The sequence below is a fragment of the Erithacus rubecula genome, assembly GCF_903797595.1.
Source record: "Erithacus rubecula genome assembly, chromosome: 5".
In the NCBI taxonomy this organism is placed as follows: domain Eukaryota; kingdom Metazoa; phylum Chordata; class Aves; order Passeriformes; family Muscicapidae; genus Erithacus; species Erithacus rubecula.
Genome location: NC_136687.1, coordinates 38725490 through 38743432, shown reverse-complemented (window position 1 = coordinate 38743432; position 17943 = coordinate 38725490). Strand labels below are relative to the sequence as shown.

Below are 17943 nucleotides of genomic sequence, written 5' to 3'. Positions count from 1 at the left end.
CGTGAATATTTGTGCAATGAATGTGAAAATGGAATTAGCAGCCTTAATATAACTACTAATTACTGGCAATAAATATTGAAAAGATGCAAAAAGACAACTACATGTATTTTAAATGTTGAATAACTGAAATGCCTTTTATAATTATGGACTATGCTGTCAGTAGGAGAAATCTTTTGTGGAGGAGCTGTTTTTCTTGCATTTGGACATGCGATCAACCTTTGTATTTCTGACTACAGAACTTGGCCTTTTGTGTTAAGCATTTAATTGTCTGACTTCTGAGAGTCCAGAAAGCAGAAAAGAAATGCACTGCACTACCCTGTAATTTCCTATGCTCATTAGTTTGCTCATGGACTTCTATGGCATGGCAGGCTTTAATTTCATGTCTACCCTTTCCATGTTCATCCCCTCATCTTATGGGATGATTATAATAATGAATGTCTTAATTTTTTTTCCACTTTATTGTGGTGAAAGCTCTGTGACCAGCAGGATATGTTGAATCAATTGTACTACTCTTGAGACAGTGTTAAAAGTCTGTTAGTGTGGGTGGGTCGCTGAACCTTCCAACTCATTTTTGTACATTCCCAATTAGGAAAAAAAAAAAAATTCTGGAAGGCAGAAATGAGTGTAATTGTCTTTTGAGGGAAGCTCTTTAGAAATACGATAGTTCACGAAAGAAATAAAGATTCTTTCAAAGACAGGAAAGCTGATTTCAGTGCCCCGCTGAAACATCATATTTCTCTGCAGTTATTTTACTGTGATCCTGTGGTGTTTCTCCAGCATCTGACACTGAAGCAGTAATACAGTTAAGTCTTTGGAAAAGCATGTTTCTGTTCTGTACTGGGACTACTCCCAGGAAAATGGGGTTTCTCCTTTTTCTTTAAGGGGTTTCGGAGTTATTCCTGATGAGCTTCATGCATGGGTGCTTCAGTTCCAGATTAAAATCGCCTGTTCCTTGTGTTTCTAATCCAGTTTAAAAATTCCACCTGTAACCCGGAACTCCCCATGGTGTAGTTAAAAATAACAATTTTTGTGTGTCAACAACTATTAACAAGATCAATACAGTATCTCTTTTCCATTGGCTAGAGGAAGTAAAGGCTTGGTTTGGCTGGATGGCCTTCTGGTGAAGGCTGATTCCCAAGTTTAGGCATGCCTGCTTGCTGTGGAGTGATGTTTTGTCATGAATTCCCCAGAATATAATGCATGTTAGTTGCAATCAATGCATACAAGTTAAGTTGGTAAGATTTTTTCAGAACTTTCAGGTAAATTTACAAAATTTGTTTTTCCTTAAGGCATGGCCCATGGAATTTCATTCATGTAATTATCAATGAGGCCATTCAACATATGTAATTTTACATAAATATTTAATTTCTTTTTGTATAGCTGCCAATTCAGCATCAGTAATTTCCAATAACGTAGGCTTTAGTATATTTTAAGCCATGTATCTTTATGTACAATAGTAAGAATGGCTTGTAGAGAAATATTTTTGGAGCTTACAGTAAAGGTAAAAAGAAATTTATTTAAATTGGTAATATAATAGGTTGGATACTACCAGGCTTCCCATGTGGCAGCATCCTCACCTGAATTTGAAGGTCCTGGTGTAAGAAAAAGAATGTTAAAAATTTGCAGATGATTACTTCTTTTTAATCTCTTTATGGCTCAGTGATAAATGTGTACATACCTGGGCATGCTCCTGCACAGCAGTTATCAGTGTGTTCAGGTTTTTTTCCACTGCTGGCACACTGGAGGTAAAGATGAAATATTCATCTTCATGTGTGCATGGCAGTGACTTTGGTATCAGCAATACTGGATTTTTCTGTCATTGTGGAAGTCAGTTTTTGTGGTTTGCTCCTATATTTTGCAGGTCACTATTTGCAGAATGTGAGCTCACCCTTAGGGGGGAGTGTTTAGTCCTCCCTCAGGTCTCGGCTGCAGAGGGAGGTTTGGCTGGGGTAGCTGATGAACTCCCCTACCCTAGCTGTCACTCATGTGGTTTCAGGTGCTGGTTGTCTGAAGAAAAGGGAAAAAGACAGGATCCTACAGCTACAATGACAGAGAGGCAGGACTTCAGCAACCTGTGTTCGGATTGTTGCTCTTGGGATTCGTTGCTCAATAAGAAGAAAAAACTTGGCATTGCTGCTCTTGTTAGTACATCACAATTTGGGGAGGTCCCAGTCTGAGCTGAAATAACTGTTCAGTCAGCCATACAGAAATGCCTCTCTTCCTGCCAGCAGTTTCATGGTCTGTTGAAACCCATGAAAGACTTGGAGGTTCCACCTCCTCCAGGCTGCAACAGAGTTGCCTCCATGACCTTGACACTGGAGATCATGGGTCTGTGCTGCCAAGAGAGCAGCTCCAGGTTGGGTCCCTGTGAGCAGGTGCTCACCTTGGGGCTGGGGAGGTGGCAGGAATCAGCATGGAGGGACCAGGTGGGTCCTGCTGTCTTCACTGCAGTGAAACTTGGGCTTGGTGTGCTGTCTGGAGTGGCCACATGAGATGGGGAGCGACTGCACCCCCTCCCCTTGGAGCCTGGTTCTCCTGGTGGGTGGCTGAGTGTGAATGAAAGATAGGTTGTTTTTAAGAGATCAGCCTTTCAAAATACTCTTCCATATACTCTCAGCAAGCAGACCTTTTTTGAGCCTCAGGTGAATATTAGGTGCTTTGAAATGTTACTCTTTTTTCCTATCCTTCAAGAAATCAAGTCATTAGCTTGTTTTTTATTTTTGCCTTTTGATTTGAAAGAAACCAAACTATTATGAGATGAAAGCTGCTCTCTGCTTGTTTGCCACATCACAGAAATGAGTGAATTTCTTACTTGGAGAGCAGTGAATTTCTCAGGATTTTGCTTAACTGTGGCAAGGGATGAATAGTCAAGTTTGGCCTGTAGTCTCATACCTTAATGCCAACCAGGACTGAAATTGGTGTAAGCTTGGAAATTTTAGAGAGATTTAAGTTTTTCTGTCCAAAAAAGCAAGTTTTCACATCTCTATCATCTTAATAAAGTAAAAATGTCTTCATTAGGCTATTATGAATTTGGGGCCAGCATTCTGGTTTGGGTTTCTCTGGCTTTTGTAAATGGCAAACATGTTTGAAGTACAAATCAAATGAATAGAAAGTCTGGGTATAAACATAGACAGATTTTTATTAGAATGGAGAGCAGAGGTAAGGTTGCAGACCATTATATTTCTGCAGATCTAATTGAAGTTGAGCTGTGTTAAAACTTGAGTGTCTCTGTTTTGTTTCAATGTACAGTCAGAACTTTAAAATGATCCATCTGACACCACAGAAACAAGTAAATTAAGAAATAACACTGAATTAAACAAATTTCATGCTGCTTCCCACACAGCAACCTAAGCATATGACTTTGGCTGCAGTACAGATTTAAGTGTAGATTAGATTTCAGTCTTTTAGCTTTCATTTAAATAAAAACATGCTTTAAAAACTGCACTAATTTGTGCTTTGCATTTAATTTTTGGGTTTGGAGTTTCCATTGAGATGTTTTTTTCAAGCTGTTGCCACAACCTTTGTGTAGCAAGAACAACTGAGCCTTTGCATGGGCTTTTTTTGGTTGTTTTTTTATTAATTCTGCTGGCTGGATAAAACTAGAAAGCAGAAAGCTGGTAGTTTCTCCGTGCTTTTGGATAAGTGATCCTTCCTGCAGCAGAATATTGAACCAGTTGTGGTGGTGATGTGGTGATGATTAGCGTTTCTCCTCTTGGCTGTTCCAGCTCTCACAAAGTTGTGTTCCAAACAATGCAGGGAGAATCTGGAGAGAATGAATGGCTCTCTGTATTTCGGTGGCTCGCTCTGCCCTCCGGTGGTTGGTTGGGTACACGCCTTGTGGAAGCAGATCCAAGGGAGCATCTGTGCTGTTGTCACTTGTACATAGCCTGTGCATTAGCTAGAGGCAGCTTTCAGGGACACTGCGAGCTGGCAGAAGTGTTTGTGTAAGTCACAGTGGGCTTAAATTTAGCTGCTGCTTTAAGGGTTTTGCTTAACTAGTCGGCATAAATCATGTAGGCGTGTCATGTCCTTTAAAGACAGAGTTCTTTTCCTGAGAAATTTAGAAGTTTAGCTTTTGTCAAGTGTCTTGAATATCGAAATCAAAATCTTTCATAGCTTAAATGCCTAAGTTTGTGTGTGTGTGTTATTTTTGTGAAATGGTTTTATTTCAAGCACTTGGAATCTGCTTAGGGTATTGCAATACTTGGCATTTATGTTTCCAAAGGACTCTTGAATTCTGTCGGTTCACTTTGAATTAAGAAGTTGAAACAGCTCTTGGTGTTCGATAATGAGTATTTTTACCAAGCAAGCACAGTGTAATTTTCCCCGAGATAAATGGAAAGCTGATGTGACCTAACAACAACAACTTGACATTCAGATTTTATTTTTTTTAAATTGCCTTTCTCCTCTTTGATGCTGCAGGCTGACTGGAAGTGTGCAGAGCCTACTGACCACGCATGAATTTATATTTGCTCTTTTGACTCTACTTGTACTCTTGTACTTTGCAGTATTGTGGAGAAGTTGATTGAAAGGGGTGTTGCCGTTTTTTTTTCCCTTCCATTTCAATGCCCAACTTTTGGTGCTAGAGGGAGCTGTTCCCTGCCAGACGCCTCTGGAAAGACCGCTGAAGGGATGGGCAGCAGCTCACTTTGGAACTTGTCAGAAACAATCCAGTGTATGGCAGCTGAGATGTTAGAATGTTTTCTTGCTGCCCTTCTTTTATTATTTTTTTTTTTTCCTTCCGAGTCAGAAAAAGCACCTCACCTTGTTTATCTCAGTAACGAGGTATCTTTCACCAGCAACTATGGTGGAAACACAAGTAAAGACTTCATTAATTGTGGTTTTTTCCTTCCTCACCTCTCCCTTTTATTAGAGTTCTTTACATTTTTTAACCTCTTTTTATATCTCTTTTTCTTTTTTTTCTTTTTATTCAAGGACCTCCACCATCTGCGGTTCCTCATCTGGGGTCCTATGGGATGTTGTACTTGCAAATATTTGACAAGTATGCTTGTATTTTGAAATGGAATTACTTACTTTAAAAGAAAGAGTTCACTAAGTGAGCCTCTGCTCACCTCCTGCAGTCTGCCGAGGGAGCAGCTCACTGACTGCAGCAGACATGTCTTTCACACACTCTAATTTGTATGAAAAAAAGGTGAAAAGATGAGCCACTACTGTGTGTTCTCTTCAGAGCCTTCTATGTGCAGAGTCCCTCCATCCCAATACATGCATAATTACTTCTGTCTTTGATGTGCCCTTCTCTCTTCGAAGGACCAAGGCCTCTAGAGGGCAAAGGAACAGAAGGGCCAAAATTGAAATGAAATTGCCGCACTTTGGCTTGTGTGTTTCTTCTGCTTTTTCAAACTGAACATTTGCCTTTGCCACTGTGAGAAAAAAACCACGTTTTTTGTTATAGAATGAGCGGCATCTATTTATTAGCCTTAGCCACTGAGTGTAACTGCTGGTATCTTTTCTGATCTGTACCGTGGTTTTAACAAGTATGGTATGTTTCTGCTCTTAGTGTATTTAACAGGGTTTTCTTTTTCTTTCTTAAATTCAAGTTCTCTGCAATGTCAATTCCTTGCCTTTGCCCAAAGAACATTCTTTCATTGTGTCTGGAAACAAGTATTTCTGTACTTTTTAGGCAATTTTAGATTCACATATATTTGACAGTGATCAACCTTTCATACATTTCTAGCTTTGGTATATTACATTACTTGAAAAACATCTTCTCACAGTAAGTTAACGAGATTTGTGTTGGTGTTAGTTGTTTCTCAACTTTGTCAGCCTCAGCTAGTGGTTGTGGACTGTTGCTCTGATTTTTAATGAATTATGTATCATACTTTGTCTCTCAACTATCAAGTTCTAAAATAAGAAAAAGGATGATAAAGCAGCATGAAATCCGTGATCCAAAGTTAAATCACTCTAAATAGAGGTTGCTGGCTTCACTGAAGCTTTCTCTTAAATGCTGTAGTTATTTTAAGTATAACTAGAGCAAAGCCTCTAGCCTGGCATTAGTGTTTCCACAGTTTTAGTCTTGGATGTTGTTTTCATATCTTTATTAATGCTTAGTCAGCTGGATACTGGAGGTCCACTATGGTTGAACATAAAACTTCACCATATTATAAATAGGATGGTTTTTCTTATTATCTCATACCAATAATTTTCTGTTCATGACAGCTTTTTTTTTTCCCTCCTCATTTAAGATTGTGGATTATCTTCTGTTTGAAGAGGATACAATTTTAGAAATACCTCTGTACAATGGGGTATTTTGTTAGCCTGTGATGTACTTTTTTTTCTTTTTCCTTGAACACAAAAATACTGATTTCTTATGACCTTGCTTTACAAAGTAAATAAAAGTTTTGAGGATGTTGGCTTTAGAAAGCCGGACTGTTGATAGTTGCAAAATAGTTCACTGTAATTCTGGACTAGGCTTGTTTCCTAGACATAGAGTAATGACAGCAGAAGCAGAAAGGATTCTGTGTTTGACAGGAACATACTATCATTTTTCTACGTGTTCCAGATTATAATCAAATCAGGTTCCAGATTATAATCAAAGACGTTCCTGCAGTTTGCCTTTAACCTCCTGGAAGTGTCCCTACTACCCCTGTTAAGTGAGCTTTGGATGCTTTTAAAACCAGTATTTTAACAGCTTTTACCAAACTGAGAGTACTAAAAATGTTTTCCTTATTTTTGTAGGACTTGGAGATTGTGTATTCGTATTTACATGGAATGGAAGCATTGTCTAATCTGAGAGAGCATCAGCTAAGGTATGATACTTTGTCATCAAAAACCATTATGTTAATGCACTAACAAGGCAAAGAAACAGTAATTTTGGTAACCATATACTAATCTTGTGTACCCTTCCTCAAACTGCCTGTCACTGCATTCTTTTCTTCTTTATTTTTCTAATGCTTCCTCTTTGTATGTCTGCCTAGTGTATCACTATTTGTTCTGTCCTATCTATTATGATGGAAATTTACTTTCTTTTGAAACTTTCAGACTAGAAATTAATGCTTTACAGAGTATAAGCCCGTATATTGATGAAATGATTTATGTACTATAGTAATAATGAGAGCACAATCTGTTTTTCAGCTTCTGTTTCAGTTTGTGCTTGCTTTTGTGTGGAAATTTTAGATGCATTATGTATAACACATGCAAATAATACTTAGTAAAGATATTTGACAAATGTCATCCACACTTTTTATTAAAATGCTTTATGAAGCAAATGAACTAAAGTCAATACTTTGCTGATAACTTCCTATTTTTTTTTTTTTTAAAGACTTCTGTTTATTTGATTTTTAAGTAATTGTTTCAGTTGTCCTCCCACAAGCATCTTACAGCAGAGGTTTGTAAGGCTTTTTGGGCATTAGTGGGAGACTAGCAGCTACAGAAGGAGGTTGGCACATCTCTATGCCTTGTGGGTAGAGAGGGTGAATTACTGCTGTTTTAGATCCTGAGCTTTGACAACATTTGCCACATCTGAAGATGCTGAAGCAACTTTGAATTGATTAATGCTGTTTTAGGTTCTAATCTCTGGCCTCTTGCTTCGTCATTCTGTGAGAGTCCACATTCCCAAGCCAATATTCTGTAATTTGGAGAAAATAAAAGGAGGAGTTTTTTTTCTTCCAACATACTCAAGATACATTTTGCAATGTGAATGTTAATTTCAAATCAGTCTCTGTAATTACTTTTGCTTTGGATGGAGGTCATGGTTACATTCAGTTGAAGTATTTTGTGTTATGTTGTTGTACGCAATGCTGAAAGTGAAGTTTTGCATAGTTGGAGTTGAACTGATGTTAACTTGTTTACAAAGATCAAAGTGTGCACATATGGTTGTGTGGCATGTTGATGGCTTCCTGTGCAGCATGAGGTTCTTGCTGAGGAATGTGTGGAACTCATTCTCCCAGCATAGCGAATTCCTCAAAGAGAGCTTCTGTTTACAGTACCATACATGGAAAAGGCTGGGCTCTCAGCAGATGTTGGACTGAAAGCTTTTACAGTATCCTTTAGGATACAACTCTTCTTGTGGCACTGGAATGCCACAAAAACCTCCGAGATTCATTAAAACTGAATGTATTAAAAGCAGCCTCTAGTAGTGAATAGCTTACCATTTGGCTTGCTGGTGATCTCATCTGTAATTTATTACATTTGTTGAGGAAGTGGATAAAGATCACAGTTGAGTGATTGAGCAAAAACTGGATACTGGTATTGATCAGAACTAATCCTATGTTTCAAGTATTTGAGAAGCAATCTAGTTTGTACTACTTGGTCACTGTAATTTCTAAGTGTTTGCTGTAACATAAAAATTGAAACGCTTGGTTACCTTCTGTTAAGAAGCATTTTCTCCCCTATTGCTGTCCTAATAATGGGACCAAAATGCTGTAAAACACAGTACCAGTGGTGAACTTGTGTGACTTGTATCAAGAATGTGCTTCCTTCTATCTCAATTCAGAGGGGAACAAAACTTGCTTGTTAAAGTGATTCTGTTTCCTGTGACTCTTGCTCTTGGGTGGCACACTGCCCAGCATCATTCCAGACCAATAGGGCACAGAGTATCCTTGAGCAGTATTTAAATTTTTAAATCTGATTCCTAGCAATGACTTCTCTTCTGGTATCTTCCCTCTCACAACAGGATCAGAGAGGGAAGATGAAAACTCAGGAGGTGGAAGCAGACAGTAGCATTTTGGTGCCTGTAAAAGATTCTGACTAGACCCAACTTTATGGTGGAGAGAAGTGTCTGAAAAAGATGGTTCTGTGGTTCAAAATTTTTTAGCTGTGCCAGGATGGAAGAAGATTTTTCATTAGCTGAAATTGATACGCATTGTATAATGCTTAATTTCATACAATAGAGATTTTTCTGTGAGAAAAGCTCTCAGAGATGGTCCAGTGTAGATCTAAAATAGCACGATGTGGGAAAGGCTGTGGTAGTAAAACCTGATTCTTAATTTTTGTATCTATCTATCTGCAAACAGAATTAAGATTTCAATTTTCTATTAACAATTTATGAATCACCATGATACCACTTTAAGCCTGCCACTTGAACCAAAAAAGTGTTATTTCTTAGTGGGCTGAAGTAACAAGTAAAATCCTGTGAGAGATGAGTGCTAAGGTGACTTTTGTAGCAGTCTGTTGACTATTGAAATGAATGATCTAGTAAATGGCAATTGATTGTTATGTCAAACCCAGACCAACTCTTACAGGCCTCAAATCAACTTTTTGGAGACTTTTTCCCTGAGCAGCAATTTTTGAGTGCTTTTGTCTGCTTATGATTGCTGGCAGTTGGTCATTGATATACCAAGATTCTGCTGATGGATTATGTGAGGAAAGAGAATTTATTTCCAGAATTTAAATATAGTTCCTTATTTGAATGTTCTCATGAGCCTCTGAGGTAAATCTCTGTCTGACTGTCAAATAGCCTTGGGGTTTGCAGTCTGCTTCAGAGCTGTAAGACAAGCCAAGGGAGGCAGTGGGATTTTTTTTGTCCTCACCCTCCAGTAATTCACAGGGCTGTTTCCTGAAGGCGATAGACAGAAATGGCATTGTGATTTTTCTACATCAAGTTAACATTGCATTTCCTAGTATGTGGTATGTTCTATTATAGTTGCTCTGTATTATGTCACATTTGTCAGGCAGACAGTGAATATGAAAACACTTTAATCCTCCCCTCTAGACAGAGGATTTTCCTGCAGGAAATTCTCTCCACTTTGAGCCCTCTGGGATTTCGGCATTAAAGTCTCATGGTAATTTTCAAGTTGCTGAATTTTAGCAAAATGAGAAGCATGCAACATAATTTCTTGTTTTATCTATTGGGCCTGCCTTGAAAAAGAGAGCAGTTTTAATATTGTATCTCTGATTAGTGTTGCATATAGTACATTTCCCGCCATTTCTGAAATTCTGAATTGTTTTTATAAAGCTACTGGCTTTTATCACATCTCTATGAAAAATGAGATCAATATAATTTTTGCTTATTTTTGTAATTTTTTTGATGGAAACAGCTTCATCTAGTGTCCTAAATCAAATTTGATCTTGTATGAACTAATAAATGCTTAGATTTTACAATTATTCTTGAATTATGAATCAACTTGGGTTTAAATTAGTGGTTGGTTTCTGTAAGTGCTGGAATTTGTGGAAATTACCTGTGGAAATGCTGAGAAAGTAAAGTCTTTGTGACACTGATAGGAATCATAACTAAAATTGCCTTCTTCTCTTTCAGACTGATGTGTGAAACTGTTAGATACGAAAGGCATGAAGCAAATGAAGTGTTGTACTAGTAAGTATTTCTGCTTCCTCTTGTATGATGTTCAAAGAATTAATTCATATTAAAGTGAGTTGAGGACTGTTTAATGCCAAAATTCCTTGCCTAGCATGCACAGTCTGTAAATATAAATGATCCACTTCATTTTCATCATCAAACGCCAGAGAAATTCGCTGGTGCCAGGGAAAGAGCTAACAGTGGCTCTTGCTTAGTGGTGCATGTTGTATTAAATTTATATAAAATTGCTATATGGATGTGGGATGTCTTCTCATTAATTGTGATTTAGCCTTACTTCAGTTTTGTGAAAGTAATAGTAATCAGCTTTTTGTGCCAGTGGTGCCAAATTGACAAATCTAACATGGTTTGTAATTAGCAGGGATGTGCTCTAGTGTCAACTCAGATTTACAGTAGAGATCTGAGAATTGTAATTGCTTCATTTATGGAAGCAATTTATTGAAACAAAATGTTTACCAGATTCTTACTGGCTGCCCCTAACCCAGACTCTAAATGCATATTTTTATAAGTTGTCTGGCATTATTTGAGCATTTAAGCATATGAGGAGTACACGTCTATACCTTCTTTTGTACATGTGTAATTTTTTCCCTGTATGGAGCATCAAGAGTAAGATGTGGTTGAGTTAACTCAGATGCTGGGGCTTGGCAATTCAGCAAAGTTAAATTAAGGTCTAACAAAACCCACTAATGTTATGTATAGGAAATGCACAAGGTCAAAATCTATAGGTGGATAGATAAAATCTATAGGTAAATAGATAATTTTAATTAGACCGATATAATCTTTATTCATTTTGCACACTAATTTGCTAGGGATCATTGTGCTGGTGATTTGTTCTTTTCTAGGCAGTTGGTTTGTGTCTGTTATGTAACAGGGTTATTGTTTAGACCCAGTATTTTGGTCACTCTAAGCACTGACTTAAATTTGAATTATATACTCATTATATACTGATCCATACTGTTAGCTAACCATATACTCAATGCTGGCAAAAATTACAGGAAATATGTGCCTGAGCAAATGCAATTCATGAACAGAGATTGTGAAATCTGGGTTAACTGGAAGTGTATTTTGCAGTTCTTTTGCACTGATTTCCTTTGTCACCCCTTTCATGTGACTTCACCTTCACTTTGGTTGTTTGCCTGTCATTCCTATTTAGTTGCTTCTTGACATTTTTTCCCCCATGATTTATTCAAAAGATTTAATGGGCAGTTTGGCAGTTTCTGGATATAGATGCTAATGCAAAATATGCTTGTTCTAGCATTTCACATCTCTGATTTAATGTTTAATGGACTAAACCTGAAAGCTAACAATTAATATTTTTTATTTAAAAAAATGAATAACTCTGTATTTTGAAACTAAAAATATGTGTTCTCTTACTCTGAGCTGTAGCTTTACATTTTTTAATGAATAATTTGAGATTTACTTAGTAAGAAAATCCCATGAAACCTGTGTTCTAATTTCAGTGTTCTATTTTTAGAGTAATGAACTTGGAGGGATCCTTTTTATTTATTTATTTATTTATTTTCATAAATTCAGCCTATATGCTAAAGATGTACTCTTCTGAAAAATGGAATTTCAGTTTTGCTCTGCATATGTTTGGAAAAATTCTTTGAGTACTACAGGAGAGAAGCAAAGTGATAGCCAGGCTGGGATAGATCCACTCAGTTCTGAGCTATAGGAAGTCAGCTTGGAACATGCAACCTGGTTACTTTTTAATGAATTTACCAGAATTATCACTTGGCTCTCTTACTTTCAGCATAAAGAGAAAGGTATTAAAAGAGTATTAGATTTTAAAAATTTTGGTAATTTTTTAAGTTGCAACTTCTTCCCCTTGCTCCATGATAGTATATTTGTGTGGAAATCTGAAATTGAGTGCTATATCTAAAATAGCTGCAACTGTTGGAACTGTTAATTGACCTGTTTGACCTCCCTGAGGCAAAACTTAATGTCTCAGTACAGAAAAGCTGAATCTTTATCCCTAAATGCTAATGGGCAGACTAATGCAGTTGTACTGTTTATTTGATCAAAAATTTTTAATGGTGAAAGCTGTGTCTATCTGCTTTGTCAGTGGTATGTATAAAAAAGTAAGTTTCTATTGCATGTATGCAACGCTGAAAATAATTATGTGCATTCCTTACAAGCACATATTTTATCCTACATTAAAAAACAACAAAAAAAGTTGTTAATTTTCATAGTAGCTCTAGAGATTTTTTTTTTATGACCAAAGGGATAAAATGGAGCATGATGCTTACAATTGGCTCATCTCATCTGCATTTACTTTACTATCAGTGGGTGTACATGGTAGTGACAAATTCTCAAACCCTGCAGCCATCTCACTGTTTAAATGGAAACTGGGTTATTAGAAGTGGCAGTTCAGCTTGAGTTGTTCTTCATTTGCCAGTCATTCTGCTCCTTTCATTTGATGAGAAGTTAATGTTAAAAGGGCTTAAAATCTACAGAGCAAAACTTAGAATTGAGGTTTACTTGACATGCATCTTTGTTTTGGGTTGTTTCTAACTTGCTACCTTTATTCACATCTATTTGGAAATCTCATTTAAAAATATTTATTTTGGTAACTTTATATTTTATCAGTAGTCTAAAGAAAAAAATGTTTTGTTTTCATACCTGCATGATAGTAATTCTTGATGTCTCCAACAGTGAGCGTCCAATTAGCATTTTCCTTGGAAAACAAAGTTCTAGCAGATTTGTAGAGGGTATTTATACCTCTGGACAGTTGAACAAAATTTTTCACATTAAAATTGAATTTTGTGCTATGATGGCAGAGGAATCTTTAGCAATAAGTGCTTTGGATGTAAGCAAACAACCATGTGTCTACCAAAACAAGCATATTTTTTTCCTCCTCATTAGTTATATGAGGGCTGTATGTGTTTTTCAGCCATGCTGTTTGATATTTCTGTGTGTATTTATCAGTGGTGTTTGGCTTACTCTTTCTGTAAGGAAAGCTTGTGTATTTTTAAGCCTCACTTATTTTTTCACTAGGAATATTGGATTGGCTGAAAATATCTTATGGTTTGCTGACTTGCAGTCCAAAGTTGTTCAATAATGAAACCTTATGTTTCTGAATTGCCAGGCTGTAGCACAACATAGTTTTGTGATTACATTCCCTGTAATTTGAGCAATTTAATCGGGAACTAACTTAGTTACTGCTTGTATTGTTTTTAAAAAACATGAAGGAAACCCCAGGTTATTGTGTAGTTTTGTTGGTTTTTTTAAAGAGATTTTTCAAATTAAATTCTAATAGGATATATGCTCCTACCTCCCACATGTCCCTACTGAGAAGATTTCATTTTCAATTAAAGTTCTTAATAGTAACAAATTTTGCAGTCTGTAGGACTTTAGTAGTAGACTACTGTTTGTTATGGTGGTGATTCTTAAAAAAGGGTAGTTATCTCTTGGGCATCCTGAACTGAATTTTAGTGTTAATGTCTCTGGTTGGAAAAAAGCTCTTGTCTAATGTCAAAGTGTTTGTGTGCTTTTGCTTTTATGTAATTCAGTTTGGAACTGTTAATAAAATTCAGCACGGAGAAAGAAAAGTAGAAGTTGTTTATATGAACTGGAGATTGGAGAGAAAAAATGTTGTATGTAAGGCAGTTATTACTACAGAGAATGTTCACAGCTGAAATGACAAACAGAAAGCTAATTAGTTTCTAAGTTACTGACTGTGGGAGGCAGGTGTGAGACAAAAAGCTGTACAATTATATTGTGTCTTGATTTTTTTCCTCAATCCTCATTTTATCATGTAGTCTGGAATGAAAAACATCTATTTGTATTAAGACTGCAGTGCTTGTATGGTGATGGCATTGGTAAGGGAAGGGGATGAAAAGTGAAGAAGGCTGTTAAAAAGATAAAGATATATAATTTCAGGTGATTATTTTTGAAATTTCCATGATTACAACTAAATTCCCAGGTCTATTAGCAGTAATATCACCATCCAGCCTTAGCCAGGTTTTCTGAATTACATCACCATGGCAAATCACAAGACCCAACCACATTGATGCTGGGCTAGTCATGCAGCCTTCTCCAGGACTGGCTTGGCCCAGCCATCAAATCCTGAAACAAATGAAGTCTGGAAAGGGAATAAAGGAGCATAACTTCTTGGTAGGTACTCAAACATTAGATGAAAATGTGTCTTTCATGAAGGTAGAGCAGAATGCCTCAGAAGTGCTGCAGGGCAGTAGTTCTGTGCAAGGACAAGGAAGAAATAGGTCTATGAGTACTTTTTAAGAGTGGGAATCCAAGAGTCACGCTTCTATGTCCTACAATAAAAGCAATATTTATTGAATTCACTGCTTTTTGTGATGACATACTGCCCTGAAGACCCTCAGGAGGACAGAAGCAGTGCGTGTAAGCCAACAAAAATTAGTGCCAAAGTTGCTGTATGTTTCTGCATAGCCATACTTGAAGTGTGACAAAAATGAGCTAAAACTATCTTCTTTAGCTGTTCACACTCAGAGAATATCCTGAGTTGGAAGGCACTCCTAAGGATTGTCATGTCTGTCTCTTAAATGAATGGCCCATACAGGGTACAAAACCACGAACTTGGCATCATTAACACTCTGCTCTAGCCAACTGAACCAATCTCAGAGTCTCATGATTTTTAAACAGCACAGCACTGCTGAGACCACCTTAATGAAATTGTGTTATGATGGGGTGCTTTTATAGATCCAGTGTTTGTGGTCTAAAGTTAGACATGTTTGTATCTTACAGATATAAAACTTAAGTACTAAAAGACTGCAGAAAGGAATTGCTAGAGAGTCTCCCAAGTAAGAGTTGATAGGAGGAGCTGTCCTCATGTTATGCTGGGGAAGTTTGGATTATATATCAGAAGAGTTACAGATGGTTGTCAGGCATTGGCAGAGCCTGCCCAGGGAAGTGGTTTAGTTGCCATTCCTGGGGTATTTAAAAGATGTAGATGTGGTGCTTGGGAACATGGTTTTAGTGGTGAACATGGCAGTGGTAGGTTAATGGTTGGGCTTCATGACTGCAAAATCTTTTCCAACGTTAATGATTATATGATCTCTGGGTCAGTGTCAGTATTTTCAGGTAGATCTCTGCAGGCAGTATATGTGTTCATTCCTGCTTCTTCTACATCCATAGATTTCAGTGGAAGTTCTGCAGCAGTATATTTAATAATGCAAACAAGTTCTGCAGGAGGGCTAGCCTCTTCTGTTTTTTCCTGAAAATATTCCTAAAGGTGTATTGTGCCTTCTGATAGGGCAGTTGCCAAAATGCCGTTGGGATACTGCCAGTTCTGCACTGCAGTAAACCAGGAACACATATGTTGTGTTGTGGATACATTTTCTGTGGGGATTTTTTTAGGCAATGTCTATTATTAAAATAAACACATTCAAGGACTTGGCAGTTGTGTCTGTATAAACAGACACTGAATCAAGGCTTCTTAATAGTGTCAGTGATCAATGTTACAGTCTGTTGGCTTTGCACAGCCAGTTCCAAATTTGTTATTGTTTGACCTAATTTTGAGACTTCCTTGAATTATGACTGAAGTAATGTTTTTGCACCTTCTTTTCTGTAAATACTTCACTGAAAACTATAATATTTTTGTTGTAATTATGAGAACTTTGAGGCACTCAAAGCTTTGGTTTTGGAGATACAATAGGAAGTTGTAAGATGTAAGAACAGATTTGTCTGTCTTGACCTCAGAGTCTTTTGGATGCAAGATCATTTTATTTTGCTGCTTCTGTAATTGTTTTCTGGTGATTTAGGAGCCTATAATTTTTGTTCTGAATTTTTCTTCTGATACAAAGGGCTAATTCATTGTACAAGTTTAATATCAAGACTTCAATGACAATAGGTCAATTAGTTTGTGTGCATATATTTGTATAATGTATTTATTGATTGCATGCTAAATCCACTGTCTTAGACTGACAGGCATTACTGACACTCTGTAATGATCTCTAATTTGACCAAAATTCTTATTTTATTTCACTGATTTTATTTCAGAAGTAAAAAAAATGCTAATAACCTAAATAGTCTAAAGAAATATATATATAATATATACTTCTAATTATTTGTTTTCATGAATACTGATGAATTGTTCCTGTGGTTCATTCTTCTGCATTTCCCATTGTTGCTACCAGGAATCAAGACACCAGTTTTCATCTTGGCTCCATCTGTAAAATATAATCACGGACATAAGTTGAAATATGCACACTATTTAGTGACAATCATAAGGTCAAAATTCTGAGTTGTTAGTTTTGTTACTGAATATATTTTAACTGTGTCTTAAATTTATTTCTATTTCTAATCTTCATTCTAAATATAACTTTAATGTGTTCGTGTAAGAAGAAAACTCTTTGAAAATTGTGTGTGGCTAAAGCATCAAGTACCAATCTCTTATTTCTGTGTTTGGGATATACCTCTTAATGTGATCAAGAGCATCTGAAATGCTCTGGCAGATGTCAGGTAACTGCTTAACTGGCTTAATAAGGAGGATTAGAGGCAGTGCTGGCAATGTTAGTAAGCAGTTTTCTGGTTATTCTGTGTTTGGGCACTGCAGAGCTAGTGGGCAGGATCTTCAGTCAATGAGATGTCTACCTGAGAGAATTGTTCAACTTTGACATGTTTGACATCCCAAGGCAATTCAAGACTAATGTCTAATTATGGCAATGATTATTCAGGTAAAACAGTAAACTACCTATACTCTCAGCATGGAGAGGATAACCAAAATGAGCAAAGAGAAACTGACAGATTAATCTGCTGGAGCAATATCATATGAAACATAAGCTTGCAGAGTAATGTTCTTTGGGATTTCTTCTTGTGTAGTGCTTAAATGTCTGAAAGAGCTCCCAGTTCTGCCATGTCAAATTTCCATTGTTCTGCTTCTCTGAAGTGAGACCTGGGAGCATGAGCAATGTCTTTGGAATTACTCTGCTTACTTTCTGGAATTTATTCAGCTTTGAACACCGATTATGATTACATGAAAATGTAACAGGTGCACCTTGGTTTGTAAGTTGTTTTATCAAAACAATTGCAAATGTTATAGATTGTATGATGATGGTATTATATCCAGTTTAAATGTAAGACTTGAATGAATCCTTTAATGATTGGAATTTTAAAGAATTATTGTCTTCATAAATCAAACCAGCTCTTTTACAACCAAGAAATTGTTCTTGCTGAATTTGTGACCTTTTCATGACATAGCTTGAGAATAGCTCTGAGTGGAAAGTAATTCTGGGTATTGATGATGACTTAAGTTAGGGGTTCTTCCAGCATCTCTTGTGGTTGGAAATGGAGAGCTGGAGGGAGAATGACACTTCTATTGTTTAGGTCTCAGGACAGATACAAGTGTAAAAGGAATTTTAAGCAGTAACTGTATGGAAGTAATTTCCATGCTTGTTTCCAGTGAAGCCTGCACGCTGCTTATCTTTTTTCATGTGCTGTTTTAAAGGAGTTGCCTGAGAAGCCAGTGACCAGAAGGTGGGCAGAAGAGGAAAGACTTATGTTTAGCATATGCTTTCAAGTCCAGATACTGAATTTTGCAGTGAAACAATGTCTTATTTGACAGAATTAAAGCATGCTTGACAGCAGTTGTTACAAAGGCCTGCACAGAGGTTTTAGTAGTGCTCTGTCTCATTTTGATGGAGAATGAGAATTAAATTGATTGCTCTTTTTAAAATCTAGCTGTTTCTATAGAA

The 17943-nt window shown here is 36.9% G+C and overlaps 1 protein-coding gene across 6 annotated transcripts in view; it reads left to right on the top strand.

The window, feature by feature from the left end:
* Positions 1 to 17943, top strand: part of RAPGEF2 (Rap guanine nucleotide exchange factor 2) — a 182211-nt gene that overhangs the window by 48891 nt on the left and 115377 nt on the right. For all 6 annotated transcript variants that reach the window (XM_079307523.1, XM_079307521.1, XM_079307524.1 and 3 more), the window contains exons 2-3: positions 6697 to 6767; positions 10214 to 10270. In XM_079307523.1, coding sequence (XP_079163649.1) covers positions 6697 to 6767; positions 10214 to 10270 — 128 coding nt within the window. The remainder of the gene's footprint in view (positions 1 to 6696; positions 6768 to 10213; positions 10271 to 17943) is intronic.